Genomic DNA, 16,391 nt, shown 5'->3' with positions numbered 1-16,391 from the left:
AATTCATCCAATGGTTCACAAGATATTTTGCTAACAAACAGCCACAGGCAAACGCATCGCACACCTTTTACTTTTGACAGCGTTAACAGTATTTTCAAAGTACAAAACATGTTTTGAACCTGTTGAGATGATCAGACGTTTCTAAATGGTTGCAGTTCTTCTGATTGCTCCCTTTAGGAATCATCAAGTGAACTCACAATACAGTTGTTTTATACCGGACGCCCTGTAACCCGGACTCGAACCGGCAGCCTCCAAAGTACATGACTGCAGCCACTACTTTATACACGTTAGCTTTTAGAGTGTTTTATTATGAAAAATGAACATCGGGCTAACCTACATGCTAACCGGAGCAGTAATTACTTAAAACCAAACATACATCAGTGGGAAAGTCGTCTTGAATAAAACGGGTTTGGACCAAAACAAGTTTGAGTCAATGATCGGAATAATCGAACAACTGAAAAAGAAGATCAGGACAGCTGGACGTCATTGCCTAAAAGAATATTGTTGAATTTATGATTACAAAAGTGGCACCAAAACACAGCCCTGAGGTACTCCACATGATCTGGTTTAGTTTGAAAGGTAAAATGTGAAAAACAAAAGAAATGTCCTGATGCATGCTCCGTCATGCAACAAATTATTTAGTCTTTTCATTAAAGGAGCTGAGATCGATCGGGTCGAAGACTGAACAAACTAAATTCTTTCATCTGGATGACACATTTGAAAAAAACAGCTCGTACGTGACCCGTAACAAAAACGAGTCAGGATGACCTCATCTTCTGAAATCCTGTCTAAACTTTTGTAGTTTTTGTGAAATTCAACTTTTCTCTGCTGTAACTTCGGGAAATCCCTTCGTGTAAAGTCAAATCACAATTAAGACGATAAAGTCGCATGTTTACCGCCAAAACTCAACTGTGTTTTCTCTCTGACCTGTCTCCCCTCCACCCACATCCATCCATCAGGCCTCTGGCAGCCTAATAAACCTAACAGCTGAGTGATACATTCACAACGGCTGCTTATATCAGCCGAAAGGGCCGAGCCTGAAGGCATCACTCACACCTCCAGAGGCTTTCTCATCGGTCGTGTCTGGTCCTGATCAGAACCAGAGGTTCTGGTGACTTCGTTCAGCTCCAGGGATCAAGCTGGCGGAGGACAAGACGCAGGAAGGAGACGCCGAGCGGGCGGTGCTCGTTCGGGTCGAGGTGGAGCAGGAGCTGCCCATGTCGGTGACGCTGCCCATCGAGGTGCAGGCCGGCTCGGCGCACCGACCCTTCCCCTTCCTGGACACCACGCTGGCAGACCTGGGCATCCAGGAGTGAGTCAGAACTTTTTTAAAAAGACGAGACCCAGTCGAGATTCACCAAAACGTGTTTTGTGTCCAGGTCGGACGTGAAGGAGCGGGTGGTGTGGGTGGACACCAAGAAGACGCAGGTGAAGAACAAAACGGGGAAGCTGAAGGAGAAAGAGACCACCGTCCTGGAGGTAAGTTCAAGATGACGAGCGGAAGCGAAACGTTTCCCGGAGTTAAACGTCTTTTCTGTTTCAGGTTCGAGTGAAAGCTCAGAAACCCGGAGACAAGCAGCTGCAGGAGGTGCTGTACAGCACGGAGGCCCACACCGACCGCTCCTTCTGCCGCACCGGGATCAACATTCAGCCCTGGAAGCAGAACCACGCAGGTACCGATGACCAACAGAACTGCATTACCCACAATCCTTCTGTTTCTGAACCAGTTACCCGTTGTGAATAAATAAAATAAACCTGAACTGGCCAGAGTCGTTTATTAGTGGGAAATTTAACAAAAGAGCTCAATAAAGTTTAAATTATTGTGAATAAAACAATAATGTCAGTTTGTAAAATATTTAAGAGACAATTTTCTTGTAAATAAAACTTTAGTTTCATTAAATGTAAAGCTTTTTTTTTGTAGTTATAAAAACATATAAAATAAAGATTGTATGTGATTTTCTCAACTTTTCTTTAAATATTTTCAGGATTTCAGGGAAATTGTTGGATTATTGAAGCGGCTAACAAACTGCTAGCACGATCTGATCAACAAGTTTTAACTCGTCGTATTTTTAAACATATTGAACAGAAAAACTGATTAAACTTTTTAAATTGTTTTGAAAATCAGTCGTATTATTTTTAGTCAGGGCTGCAGGACCAAAGAGCCTCGTGTGGTCCAGAGCCGTAGTTGGACGACGACTCTGGAGCTAAAACAAGACGCTTTGGTCCAACACAGACAGAAGAGTGAAAACGTGCTGAAGGTCTGAGGGACCTGCTGAACATCAAGTTCATTCAGTTTTAACTTTTAGATCATTTATAAACCTGTCAGCATCATCATCATCATCTTACAAACCCTTCTCTCTGTTCCTCCATCAGAAACAAACGGACTCAAACCCGTGGAGATAACCGTGGCGTTTGACCAGGAGAACCACCGGCCCGGACTTACCGAGGTCCAGGACCACTGAGAGATCCGAGTCTGAATCACCAACAGGAAGAAAACAAGACTTCCTGTTTGACTAAACCACAGCAGAAAAATAAACGTTTAATTTATTTAAAAGCCTAAAATAATAACTGTTTGTGCAGCGAGGCCGACTGAGCTGCTGCTTTTGTACAATTCTGTTTTAACTTTTTCTTTTACACTAAAATGTTTAAAATGTTTACAGAGGAGGTGAAGGAGTTTATTTTAATAACAAAAATCTGAGTTTCTTAAGTTTAATTCAGAGTTTTACACAAACCAGGTGAAAAATCTGAACAAGGCGGAGGCCGAGAGTGGAAACTAAAGATGTAAATAAACTGGAAACTGTTTGTTTGTTTGTTTTAATGTAAATAAATACAAACCATAAACGGTAAAACTGAGAATTCATTCAGCGCAAGAAACCAACACTGAATAAATTCTTTCAGTCTAATGCTGTTAATAGTTTCGTCGAAGAGTTCATCTGTAATCGTTTCAATCTGGGCAAATGGAACAAACGGCCCGTTTCTTGTCTGCAGGATAAAAAGGTTCTGAACCGGGGGTGGGGGGGTGCTATGAGGCGCTGATCACCGTCTGGAGTTTGGTCTGTTGCTCTGCAGGAAGGGAGCTCACAGCTGCCTGGAAATCTGCTCCGTTCTTCTGGACAAACGCCTTCAGCAGAACCACCAGAACCCTCCGGGTCTCTGAGAAACAGCAAATCGTTAAAGACGGGTCAGAACTGAGCCCAAGGACAAGATTTGGTCTTAAACGTGTTTTTATTTTATTTTTTTTACCTTCGTCAACTTCCTTGAGGCCGACGACATGACAGGAAGCAGAAACTATGGGCTTCATGAACTTCACGACCTGATCCAAACCCGACAGAACACAAAATAATTAAAGTTCACGTTTTAGCTCAGGAGCCGCCTTTAATAATAAAAACTGTTGCAAACGAAAACAGTTCAAATGTATCTGCTCTGAAATAAAAATAAACCTTTTTCCAACTCTGACGTCTCATTTCAGGATTCAGGACCTGAAACTGATTTTTTTTCTCTCAGATCTTAAAGTGAACAGATTGAAGTGAGACCGACAGGAGCAGCTTGTGGTCAGGACCTGGTCACTGATTCAGTTTTTGGCCACCTGTTGTGTCTCGTGAACATGCAGAGGTTTTATTTAAACTCGGTCCAAAGTAAGAATGATAAAGTGTGGGGGCTACCAGAGCAGGGCTGTGCTTGTAGACCACGTCCAGGCAGGTGAACACCGTCTTGTTCTCCTCCTGATCCTCCTTCAGAGGAAGATTCGCCATCAGAGCAGGAAAAACCTGTCGGAGAGCAGAACTCGTTCAACTTCCTGTTCGTTAACGGACTCGGACCGGACGTTTGCAGGACAGACCAGGTCCAGAGGGACGGCGTCCACGTTGCTACAGATCATCCTGCAGAGGGCGGCGCACAGGTTGTCGATCACCTTCGGGTCCGACTCTTTGGTCAGAAGGTTGGAAAACACAGAGAGCATCATGGGAAAATCTCTGAACAGCATTTCATTAAGGATCATCTGAGATTTTATTTATTTATTTATTTATTTTGGACTCTGAGGAGGATACGAGACGATGATGGGTCCCGCGGCCTCAGCCAGGCAGCCCAGACCGAACACGCTGTTGTTCCGGACCTCGGCGTTTCCGTCCTTCACTCCGGCCACCAGGACAGGAAGCAGCCGGTTGGAGAGGCGGCCCGCCAGCCCTCGGCCGCCGGGCGCGCTCACAAGAGCCTGGAGGATTTCTGCGATCGTCCCGACAGAGAAGGAGCGGTCTGCCACCGTGCAGGACGATTTCTTTAAGCAGGAAGAATAATCTGTCATAATCTGAGCAGCTGAAGACGAGACGATCTGAGGCGACTCACCGTTTTGTTTATGATGAACGGCAGCAGGTCGTTGAGGAACGGAGCGAACTTGTCTGCAGGAACGCAGGACACCAGCAGGGGGATCCCCTCTCCTGCGAACTCCTGCAGCATGGCGTCGTACTCCGCCTGAAACAGGAAGCAGAATGAGGAGCTGCTCCCAGCGTAGCGGTCTGATCAGAACTGTTCTGCAGCACCTGCTGGTCTTCATCATCGTCACCACTGTCCTGACAGGCCGTCTGGTGGGAGACACAAACATCAGTGGATCTTTCTCACGTCTTTACACATCGTTTGTCCTCGTCCATCTCTCACCTTCTTCTTGAGGACGTCTCGGATCACATGACAGATCTCCTTGAGGTGTGCCGGGTTCCTGCAGACCTCCTCCTTGCAGGACTTGATCACGTTGTTCATGGTTTCCAGGACGCTCATCACGACCTGCCGCTCGCGGTCCGTCCTCACCTTTTCCAAGAAACATGGAAGAATCAGGTCCAGAAGCTTCTGCAGGGCTGGAGGAGACAGATTTAAATGGATCGTGTCCACAGCGGCAGCGAACGGTGATGTCATCGTCCGGTTTTACCCTGGTGGTTGGCCTCAGATGGATTCTCGGTCCAAACTTTGTGCTGAGATCGACAAAACTGTCCCAGAGCTCCCAGCGCCGCCCTGCGGACGTCCTCATGAGGAAACTACAGAAACATTAAATCTTTGTTACAGTGAAACTGGTTCTGTTCGGACCAGCCTTCAGCTCATCCGTCTGTCAGAATCAGTTTCCTCTGAGCTTCAGAGCGACAACGTGTTTAAAGAGTGTCAGCCTCAACTGGGCCCCCGCCTGCCGGCCCCCAGGATGGAGCGGGGTCAGATCCTGGATGGATGAGGACTTTAATCCCCCACAGACCCGTCCTTTTATAACCACAGACAAAGCTGCTGAGACAGAGGACTGAGCTGTGACTTACGTCTCTCATGTCGTAAACCTGCTGGAAGCTGGACTCCATGAAGGGCAGGAAGGCAGAGCTGCCGGGGAACAGAACACGTTCAGCGTCTAACAGGCCTCAGATCAGTTTTTATCTTTACTGTCGTTTCAGCAGAAAGAAACGAGTCCGTGTGTGCGGCTGGTACCCGGTGCTGAAGGCGATCTCTCCCAGAGCGTCGCAGGCGTCCTCCTTCTCGTCCATGTAGGCGTTCTCCACACTGAACCTGAAACATGGACTCCGTCTGAGCAACACGTCTCTCTGAAGGAAACATGGAGGTGGGAGACAAAGTACCCCGCAAAATCCTGCACATCTTCCTCCGGCTCGTCTTCCAAGAAGTGCTCGTCAGCTTTTCCTTCGTCTTCTTCGTCCTCGTCTTCGTCGAGGACAAAGAATGAAGCATCCTCTTCCAGGTGAGCCTGGAATAAAACAAAGATGGTGGAAACTGAATCAGTCTGTTTAAGAACGGTTGATCAGAGGGTTGGGTGTGTCGTACCGTGACGCCTTCGTTGGACTTGAGGGCGAGCAGCATGACGGTTGTGACGGCAGGAAGGTGGGGGGTGAGACACTCGGGGACGACTGTGGACACGGCTGAATACAGACTGTACCTGAGGACGGAAGGACAGAGAGACGGGTTAAAAACTGCAGCGGGTTTAAAACAAGAACTCCAGCGGCGTTCTGGCAAAGTACGCACGTGCAGCGCCTCAGGTCCGGGTCGTCGATGGTATCGGTCAGGTTCAGGCCCAGACGGATGCACTCTGCAGCGAGAGGACTGAAGACGTCCTTCCCAACGTTACGAGCCAGAACGGACAGAGTGTCTGAGAACCACAACGTTCATTAATGCAGCAGAGTTTCCAGTTCAGTTTAGTTTGAGTCCAACGTGGGTCCAGTTCAGTTTGTACCGAGGGACTGGGTCTGCAGAGACCTCATCTGCTCCGTGGTGGTCGTCAGGAAACCTTTCAGGCTTTCGATGACCGGAGGGAAGTAAGGAACCAGCAGCTCCTTGGCAGCGTTGGCTGTTAAAATAAGTTCAAGTGATTCTGGTTCTGTTAACTCATGACCCGCTCCAATCTGTGACAACATTTTTAAATCGTGGGTTTGGAAGAAAAATAGAAGCAAGAATTTGGACATGGGTACAGAAACAGATCAAAATATTCACTTTAAGACAACTGATGCAGAAAGAACAGTTTGTTGTTTAAATGTGTCCCTCCGTGGCCTCCGTCCGTCTTCACGTCCACAAACAGATGTCTGGTTTTGAAAAACGCTCTCTCCGGGGCGAGTTTGTTAAATTCTCACCTATGGCGCCGATGGCAGACACGGCTAGTTCTTTGATTTTCAGGTTTTCTGCGTTGTTGAGTGCAGACAGCATGATCTCCATCAGGGTGGGGAGGTAAGGCTCGATTTCAGCTCCTGTTAAAAAAAAAAGAGCAGAAAAATTAATCTCTTGTAAAAAGAACGACCACAGTACGACGGAGCTTTAGGGCCAAGCCAAGAAAAAAATATATGAAAAGCCATAAACTTATGAGAATAAAGTCGTACAGCTTTTTATTTCAGCTCGTGTTTTTTTCCCCACGACTTGGATCTACAGCGTGACCTGTCAATCACTGTAGTAAGCGTATCAGCAAATGCCTAATCTGAAGCTAAACGAGTCGTAATATGATCCGAACTCCAACAAGATAAAGCAAGTTTACATTTTAACTGTGGTAAAACGAAGAATGTTGAGCATCTGGTTAAATTATACTTTGGTTTTACAAATAAGGAGATAGTTAATCTGTTAGCACATCAGCATCTGATTATCAGCATCAGATTATCAGCATCAGATTATAAGCATCTGATTATCAGAATCAGATTATCAGAATCAGATTATCAGCATCAGATTATATCAGCATCAGATTATCAGCATCAGATTATCCATCCATCCATCCATTTTCTTTACCCGCTTGTTCCATTTTGGGTCACGGGGGTCGCCGGTGCCCATGTCCAGCAATCACCGTGCGAGGGGCGGGGTACACCCTGGACAGGTCGCAAGTCCATCACAGGGCCACATAGAGACACACGAGACAAACAACCATTCACTCTCTCACTCACACCTAGGGACAATTTAGAGTTACCAATCAGCCTAACATGCATGTTTTTGGTCTGTGGGAGGAAACCGGAGTACCCGGAGAAAACCCACGCATGCACGGAGAGAACATGCAGCATCAGATTATCAGCATCAGATTATCAGCATCAGATTATCAGCATCAGATTATCAGCATCAGATTATCAGCATCAGATTATCAGCATCAGGACTTTGAACCTGCTTACAGTCAGGTGGTAGCTCTGATGGGCAGCAGCTCTGCAGGTGAGGAGCATTTAGCTTTGGATTGGTCACTTGCTGACACACCTGGATTGATTGACAGGTCGCATCGTGGATCAGACTGGTGGGAAAAAAAAAACACGAGCTGCCAAAAAAAATAAAAAAAAAGTCTCGTACGACTTTACTCTCGTAATTTATGGCTTTTAATTAGTTTTTCTTAGCGTGGCCCTACAGCTCAGTCGTACCACCGTAATGAACGTCTATAATAAAATTAGATTAGAAGCCTAAAAATCTACCCAAGTTCTCCAAGAAGTTCTCCAAAGCATAAAAGGCTTTAGTGATATGTCCGACTTTGGCCTCGTTCAGGGATGAAAGGTATCCCAGCAGCAGAGGCATCAGCTCCCCACAGTATTTATTTACTTCAGGCTGTGGACAAACAAACAATGTGATCCAAGTCGTATTTTCACTGACAGACCACCACCCTCAGGCTTTAAAGTGCGACTCGGTCGTTTTGTGTTGGGACTCACCTGCAGGTGTTCGGTGAACTGTCCAAGGGCGAACAGGGCGGCGCTGCGGACCACCTGGTCGCTGTCGGACAGACTCTGACAAACCGTCTGCAGCACCGACGACAGCATGCTGCCGAACAGACGGGACAGGTGAGCGTGTGAACAGAACCAGAGAGCACAGAGGCTTCGGGCTCTTTATTTACTTTGTGCGGATGTGGTCTGCACATCCTTCAGCCAGAACCGCCAGGCACATGAGTCCGCCCTTCTTCTGATACGGGTCCTGACTGGCCAGGCAGGCCTGCGTCAGGGGGGTCTGAGAAAAACGAACGTCTGATAGAAACGCACGAGGAACTGCTGCGACATGATGACAGGCGTTTCAGACAACTCACCAGGTGATGAAAGAGCTTCTCTGGAGGCAGGTGGAGCGCCATCGTGTCGATCATCTACAAACACACGTCAGTCACTTGAACCTGTGGAGCTGAGGGTGAAACAGAAACCAGCTTCTCTGTACCTGAGCGGCGCAGTGCTTAGGGCTGTCGTCGTCTGTGCCGTCTCCTCTGTCCTCCTCGTCCTCGGGGTCCTGCTCGCCGGGTGGGGGGGCTGCGGTCAGGATGGGGAAGATGCCGTGCAGGATGGGGTTCAGCAGCTTCAGCTTCAGCACGGTCTACAGAGCAGAGGACGTTCCTGCTGGTTTAACCAAACTCTGCCCCAGAGCGGGGTGAAGATTTAGAACGAGCAGGACCGACCTTACTCTTCAGCCGGATGAGGAAGGTGATGCAGGAGAGGCCTTTGACTCTCAGGGAGTCGCTCAGAGACGTGTTGCTGCTCACCTGACGGAGAACAGGTCCGACTCTGAGCAAACGTGCCAAAACGTGGAACAGTAAAAAACACAAAACTCAACAGGACGTGTTTTTTACCTCCAGACAGAAGTGGACGATGTCGGCGACGTGAGGGGTGATGATGGACACTTCGATCTCCATGAGCTCTATAAAAACCTCCATGGCTTCAGAGGCCTGGTCCTGCACACACAGACCGGACCGCAGAGGAGCAGAGTGGGAAACTAAACTAGGGATGCACGATATTATCGGCATGGTATCGGCTGATAGTAGCAATAAAGATAAATATCGGCCATTCCATAAAATAACTCAATGATATAAAAGGTTTCCGTTTTAAGTTATTTTTTTATTTAAGAAACTGTCAAGTTTATCTATTAATGATTTAATACTCATTTTCAGCACCTGCATCAAGTAGCAGGCCAAAGTGACAAAGACCATGCAGAATAATATATTTTAATTCCACAGAATAGAAAGTTATGTTGTCTCTGTAAGTGGGTCTAAGTAGGAAGAAAAATCAATATCGGTTATCGGCCAAATAAGATTTAACATATCAGCAAAAAAAACAACATCGTGCATCCCTACTAAAACCTTTCCATCCAGGGTTTACCTGATCAGCACTGATGAGGCGTTTAAGAGCGAGGATCAGGTTTGGGACGATGTTTCGCATCAGCTTCTAAAAAAAAATGAACCAGAAGAAAACCAAAAGACCACATTTAGATCAGAACAAAAGCTTTGGATTGTTATAAACCAGAAGAGTGGAGGACGTCTGAACGCTGAAACAATTAAATAAACCAGTACGTTTGCCTCACCATCTCCTCGGTGCCAATATAAGCTGTTATAGCTGTAAGGCTGAGGATGCAGTAGTAAAGGCCCGTTGGGTTGTCGTAGTCCTGCAGAGCGGCACCCAACAGCTGCAGCAGCTGGCAGTAGTGAGGCTTGAAGGGTTCTGGGTTGGACTCCAGCACCTTATTGAGCAGCAGGAGACCAATCTGTTTGGACAAACGAGCGCTGATGTGAAAACTAGTCGAGGAATAGTTCAGTAAATAAACGTATAAATGCGTGCAGAAAGGGTTGCAGCTGCTCCCTGATCCCGTACCTGTCGGTCACGAGGGTTGGCGCTGCTGGTGGACTGGTTCAGGAGCTGCAGCAGGGCGGGCCAGTGGTCCGGTGTCTCGTGTTTGACCAGACTTGCGCACAGCTGGGAAAGTGAGTGCTGCACGGCGTGTCTACACAACAAAAACAAAAGAAAAACAGGTGAGGAGAAACATTTCACCTCCATCTTTGTAGTTTACTTGAAAATACTCACTCTGTTTCCTGCATGAAGGCCATCAGCACGACTGCCTTCAGGCTGCACGAAGAAACATCAGTTTATTTAACATTCAAAGTGCGTGACATGAGAGTGATGATGGTGGAGTCCAACCTCTCTCTGTCTGCTGGACTAATCTTCTTCCAGCGTTTCTTAACCCTCAGCCTCAGCATCACCGTGGCCGACTGACGAATCTGTGAACAAACAGTAAAGTTGTTTAAATCAGCCGCCCATGTGCAGGAAAAGTGTTCAAACTTTCTGTAATCCAAACAAGGTTTGCAAAGACGAGGTTTGTTCCCTTTATAAACTTACACAAAACTATAATCATTTTAAATCTGCTTTCTTGTTTTTTTTACTTGATCACTTTAACGACCTGTGTTATTGTTTTATGTATTTAAATATTGCATTTTGATGTTTTGTCCAGGTAAATTTCACTTTCGCCTGCAATAGGAGCTCCTGAAAATGTACCTGCATTCCACACGTTGTCCAAACTCAAATTTTCAGAGGATTATCATCATTAGAAGATAAAAAAAACAAACATAAAACATCTATAATTCTCCTCTGTAAGGTGGCATTGCTACTATATTTATCTCTCACGGCTACATAATGCTCTGTTTTGTTTAATTTTGACAAATATTATATTTTTTAGTCTAGAGGAAATATTTATACATTCTCATCATCACAACAATGAGCCTGCAAAGTGATTGATTTTCTTAAAGACGTTATAAACAATATAAATAGATAATCTAACAGCTTTTCCTCGATTGGGTGAAATGTTTGTTGGCAAAAATTAAAATGTTTTAAAGAACTTGAATAGTTGGAGAGCTGCAGGAGACTCAAAATACTGCTAAATATGTGACTTTTGGGGGATAAAATAGCCATTTTAAATCTTTTTAAACGTTTTAAGATTCAAGGGAGCACCTGGGGGTTCTTGGATCCGCTCATCACCGCACACAGGCCTGGGATGATTGCTGGGTCCTTGAACGCCTCTTTCAGCCGGGCTGTAGCCTGAAAAGATGGAGAATCAGCCGCTTTAACGGAACACGAGGAGCCGTTGGAAACAAACCGCCGCTCGTGTGTGTCCAAAGCGCAGCGCCCCTGAGCTGCTGTTACCTGCTGAATGACAGCGTTGTCAGGCTCCGTCAGATGCTGAAGAATCCGCTCAAGTTCCTCCGTCATCTTGACCAGTTCAGATCCACCCTCGGCAAGTTTCGGTATCTTTCGGCCGACAGTCGTCAAATAATTAAAACGACGCGCGAGCTGTCCTTCTCCTCCGGTCACCGATGTAAAACCGAGATATTCCGGTTTTTAGGGGTTAAAAACAAGCTAAATGTCCGTTTTTAGAAACAGTTGGATGAAGTTCGTCCGTGAGGAGCCGACACAGCCCGGTCTGTTCCGTTGGAGCTGCACGCGCTGGCGTTCCACGCGTGATGAGTTAAAGGGACCTCGGATTTTAGAGATTTATAACCGGTAGACGGAAACAGCGCCATCAGCTGCACAGGAGGACTTATGACACGTTCAAATACAAAAAAAAATGTAGCTATGTTTTTAAAGTTCACTCTTCTGTGTAAATAAACTTTACAGTGTGAAAGCGTTCACTCTGTTGTGATCCTTTTTTATTCTAAGTTTTTTGGCGCGAGTCTCATTCAAGCTGTTTCAATAATCATAAATCAAAACGTTCGGCTCATTCAGGACAACCTGTTATGACTTTTGGTATTGGTGCAACTTTAGCTTTTGGAAATATTTAGCCTTTTCTGACATTTTTTTTTTTTCTGATAGGAAATGAACTTAGCTCATTTTACATCCTTCATATCTTTACATCTGTTTACAACCTTTTTCTGCTCCTTTCACATTTTGTTCTGCTTTAGCTACTTTCAGCTTCTTGTGCAAATTTAAACCTTTTTTCAGATGTTTCCAGCTGTTTTGTGCTCCTTTCAGATTATCTCTGCTAAGTACAATTTTTTGGTGCTTCTAACTTCTTTCTGCTAATTTCAGCTACTTTCAATTTTTTTAGCTACTATTTAGTTGTTTATGCTAATTTTAGTCCTTTACCTTATAGATGTTCTCCAAATAAAGTAGCTGATTTATTTTTTGGTTCTTTAGCCATTAAAAGGAACGCTGAGTGAACTATTCTCGCACTGAGAGCCAGATTATATGTTCAGTTTAATAATCTGAAGCTAAAGACATCGTCGTTAAAGTTGCATTAGAAAGCCATGTCAGCAGGTTAATGTTTACAACCATTTTTATGTTTATATTGAAAATATTTTAGCTGTTTTATGCTAATTTTAGCCTTTTCAGCTAATTCCACATTTTTTTGTGCTCATTAAAACTTTTTTCAGCCTAATTCAGGAAAAATCTGCTCTCTCCACCTCCTATTGGTAGTTTAAGCTTCTTTCTGATCTTTTAGCTACTTTTCAGCAGTTTTTCTTTTTACTAATTTTAGCTTTTTTTTCGGATAATTTCCACGTTTTGTGCTCATTTTTGACTCTTTCAGCTTTCTTCTGCTAATTTAAGCTGTATTGAGCATGCATCAGGTTAATTTAAGCTTGTTCTACCTTTTTAGCATTCTTTAGCTCAGTTTATTTTCAGATAAATTTAAAATTTTCATGGTAATTTTTGCTAATTTTAGCCTAGTTAACTTCTTTCTGCTAATTTCAGCTTGTTGTGCTCCTTTTAGTTTATTTCTGCTAGTTTTAGCTTTTTCAGCTAATATTTAGTTGTTTTTATGCTAAATTTAGCTCTTTCAGCTACACATTCTTGGAGCTCATTTCAGCTCTTTCAGCATCCTTCATTCTAGTAGTTTAAGCTTCTTTCTGCCTTTTCAGCTACTTTCAGCTTTTTTTTAAACTAGTTTCAGCTTATTTAGCTGATTTCCTAAAAACAATCTCATTTCTGCTTATTTAAACCAAATGTGTTATTTCAGCTTTCTGATAAATTAGACTTGTTCATACATGTTGGCTGTATTTCAGCAAGTTTTTAGCTAATTTCAGCTGTTTTTCAGCAAGTCCTTCTGCAACAAGCATTCACACTGCATTTTCACAAGAAATGTAGCTTCTCTAGTTGTTTTGTGACTTTATACATTTGACCTGTACTCACAAATAAAAAAAATCCTAAACACAGTTGTCTTTGAAATCTGTCTCAGAATACTTTGAATTATTGTTCTCTGTTAATCCCAAATGGGCAAATTAATTCTCTGCATCTATCCCACATGTGAAGCAGAGAGCTGCCATTAGCACCCGGGGGGGCAGCTGGGGGGTTAAGGGCCTTGCTCATGGGCCCAGAGTAGGGCGAATGAGGGTGGGGGCACGATTTACTCTTTTTTATGCTACTAACTCAGCTAACATTTGGCTATTTTTAGCCAGCCTTTTGCTAATTTTAGGAAACCTGTTGCTACTTTTAGCACATCTTTTTGTGCATAACTAGCCTTGTGCTACTTTTATTTAGTTTTCATTGCAGTTTTGCAACTTTTAGCTAGCCATTTGCTTTTTGTTAGCTATTTAACAAGGTTTTGCTACTTTCTGTTAGCCAGATGCTATTTTAGCTACTAAATTTACAAAATTTAACTAGGCATTTGCTATTTATAGCTAACGTTTTGCTATTTTCACTACTTCAGCTAACTTTTTGCTAATGTTAGCTAGTTTATAGCTACTTTTAGCTACCTTTTGCTACTTTAATTTTAGCTAACTATGGTTTACTTTTAGCATCTTTGGGGGTTTTTTTAGGTAACATTTTGCTTTGCTTAGCTAGACACTTATGTCTTTTAGATAGCAGTTGTTTTACATTTTGGCTATAGCTAGTGGTTTGCTACGTTCAGCTTCTAATGCGTGTTCTTCCTTTAGCTTTAAAATCTCAGATTTGGCTTTTTCTGCTAATTTTAGCAGCCATTCAACACTCTGAATGTTCCCTTTTCATTTGCTCATGGATGCACATTTGACTTGATTAAAATGAGCAGTAAAATGGCTGAAACAGTCAGATTTATAGATGTTGGGCTGAACATGTGACTCGAGCTTCCACGCGGTTCGGATTCAGCAGAGCTTTGTTTACGTTGACTGCCTGCCCGCATTTCAAAACATCTGGAAAACTAGTGGCGTAAACCCTTTCAAACATCACCACTTTATTCAGTAAAGGATATTTTATGTTGATTTCGTATTTTGCTATCAGTGCTTTCAATCTGTTTAGTAAAATGCAAACAGTTCCCATAACACAGAGCATGCATGCACTTTGCAGCGCTGACACCTCTCCCCGGCACCAAAGAGCTGCCAGTACTCACTCAACACATACCAATGCTAATGAAGCAGACTCACCCCCTGAGTTTGTGTATTCTCTGCTCCTGGAACACCTTGCAACAAAAAAACCCTGAAGATTTTAAACATTTGTTAACTTCAATTAAAAAAAATCAACGCTGACATTTTCCTGTTTTTAGTATTTAACCTCGTTTCATAATTTTATTTTGCTTTATTTATTTACTTTTCATTCCATATGCGTTTTATGGCTGTTTATTGTTGAGTAGCTTCTCTGTGGTTTGTTTCAAACAGGTCTCTCTTGTAAATGAGTCCTTGTGACTCACTGAGACTAACCTGCAGAAATAAAGGTTGAATGGATGCTCCTACCTGAATAACCAACTCCCCCCTCCAGATCAGACGAACAAACCTGCCCCACCAGAGATCAGACATGCGAAAGCTCCCCGTTAGGGTACTCTCCTCCCCTTATCTGGCCTCTAACTGAGTCGTTAACACATCAATACGAGCAGGAGAGGAACATCTGGTTCCTCCTTGTGAAAAGACTTGCAGATGAAGAGAACATGAACGTGCCCAGACGCTACACTTCAGCTTGAAGATGTTCTCCAAAAACAGTGTTGCCAGATCGGGCGGTTTTCATTCTGATTTTGTGGGTAAACATTGCTTTGGGCGGGTGGGGATAATCTGGGTGGATTGGGAGTCAGCTCGGCGGTTTTTGAGTTAACCTACATTTCAAACAATCATTCATCATTATTGGTTCAACACGCCCCTGACCTTTCTCCATCGCTGATTGGCTATTGTCATGGGCCAGGGCGTTCACAACAGAGAACTGGTGAGGCAGAAAGTGGACGCCTCGCTGAGTGGGCTGACCCGTTGCAGTGGTACGTCGGAGCGGCCGCCATATTGGATGTGGCAGAACTGCCGGTCAACTAATAAAGGAAATGGACAGAACTTCATAAAGCACCGTTCTACAAAGTGTTTTTTGTTAATGCCTGTCACTCACACACACTAACATATGTGGAAAACAAACAGGCACCAAAGACAACACTTATAACTTTTTAAACGATTATTAAAAATGTTTACTCATTAAATATTTAGGTTAAAGGTAAGCACTAAGTCAACATATGTATTCTTTTGAGTGTTTACAACTACTAATGTGTGTAACACTATTACTGTGGTGATAAATATAGAAATATTCAGATTGAATATTTAATATGTGTCTAACCAGATCCTGAAATGTGACGTGTTGATCTGATGAATAAATAACAGTAACGTTCACATTTAACGATGAACATATAAACACCAGTATATCTTTACGGGGAGTGGGGGGTATTGGGTGTGTGTATATGTGTGTGTGTTCAAAGAGTAAATATAACAATATATTGATTGGGCGGTTTTTGGGCTGGAAAACCTGGACTTTACCTGGCAACACTGAATACAGTAGCTGATTTATTATTTGGTTCTTTATCCATTAACAGGAACGCTGAGTGAACTATTCTCGCACTGAGAGCCAGATTATATGTTCAGGTTAATAATCTGAAGCGAAAGACATTGTGGTTAAAGTTGCAGTAGAAAGCCAAGTCAGCAGCTTCATGTTTAACCGTTTTTGTGTTTGTATTAAAGTTTGTTAAACTTATATTCTTGCCAACAAGAGTCTTTTGATTCGTTCAGAACAGTAATAAAAACCAAATTACCCAAAAGACCTTCAGTCTGAGGAGCTGCAACAAACTCTTATAAACTGTGGAACATCAAAATGCTCAAATTTAAATAAATGAATAAAACATTATGAAATAAGAACATTTTTCATTTTTATTATTTTATTTCATAATTGTATTTTTCATGACTTATTTCATAATTGTTTTTCATGACTTATTTATTTCATAATTGTGTTTTTCATGACTTA

The 16,391-nt window shown here is 43.5% G+C and overlaps 2 protein-coding genes across 2 annotated transcripts; one reads left to right on the top strand and one right to left on the bottom strand.

Annotated features, from left to right (window-relative positions):
• The first annotated feature begins 1,047 nt into the window (after positions 1-1,047).
• Positions 1,048-2,752, top strand: si:ch211-196f5.2 (uncharacterized protein LOC556372 homolog). The gene is made up of 4 exons (XM_037694491.1): positions 1,048-1,312; positions 1,380-1,479; positions 1,544-1,673; positions 2,374-2,752. The coding sequence occupies exons 1-4, from the start codon at positions 1,218-1,220 to the stop codon at positions 2,460-2,462; spliced, it is 414 nt and encodes a 137-aa protein (XP_037550419.1). The 5' UTR covers positions 1,048-1,217; the 3' UTR covers positions 2,463-2,752.
• A 196-nt stretch (positions 2,753-2,948) lies between these two features.
• On the bottom strand, positions 2,949-11,673 carry ipo4 (importin 4). The gene is made up of 30 exons (XM_037694490.1): positions 11,364-11,673; positions 11,172-11,258; positions 10,365-10,444; positions 10,251-10,292; positions 10,041-10,170; positions 9,754-9,933; positions 9,552-9,617; positions 9,026-9,127; positions 8,855-8,938; positions 8,620-8,772; positions 8,498-8,551; positions 8,312-8,421; positions 8,130-8,238; positions 7,899-8,028; positions 6,600-6,713; positions 6,206-6,319; positions 5,998-6,121; positions 5,800-5,911; positions 5,598-5,722; positions 5,452-5,529; positions 5,289-5,346; positions 4,916-5,021; positions 4,651-4,844; positions 4,536-4,577; positions 4,342-4,467; positions 4,047-4,273; positions 3,839-3,971; positions 3,663-3,767; positions 3,244-3,313; positions 2,949-3,153 (listed from the first exon to the last, which is right to left on the bottom strand). Exons 1-30 carry the CDS (start codon positions 11,427-11,429, stop codon positions 3,023-3,025), a joined length of 3,252 nt encoding a protein of 1,083 aa, XP_037550418.1. The 5' UTR covers positions 11,430-11,673; the 3' UTR covers positions 2,949-3,022.
• Between the last annotated feature and the right edge of the window lie 4,718 nt (positions 11,674-16,391).

Source organism: Nematolebias whitei, chromosome 20 (genome assembly GCF_014905685.2).
Source record: "Nematolebias whitei isolate Nwh7 chromosome 20, NemWhi1, whole genome shotgun sequence".
In the NCBI taxonomy this organism is placed as follows: Eukaryota; Metazoa; Chordata; class Actinopteri; order Cyprinodontiformes; family Rivulidae; genus Nematolebias; species Nematolebias whitei.
Note: the sequence above shows the minus strand (reverse complement) of the source record. Positions and strands in the feature narration are given on the sequence as shown.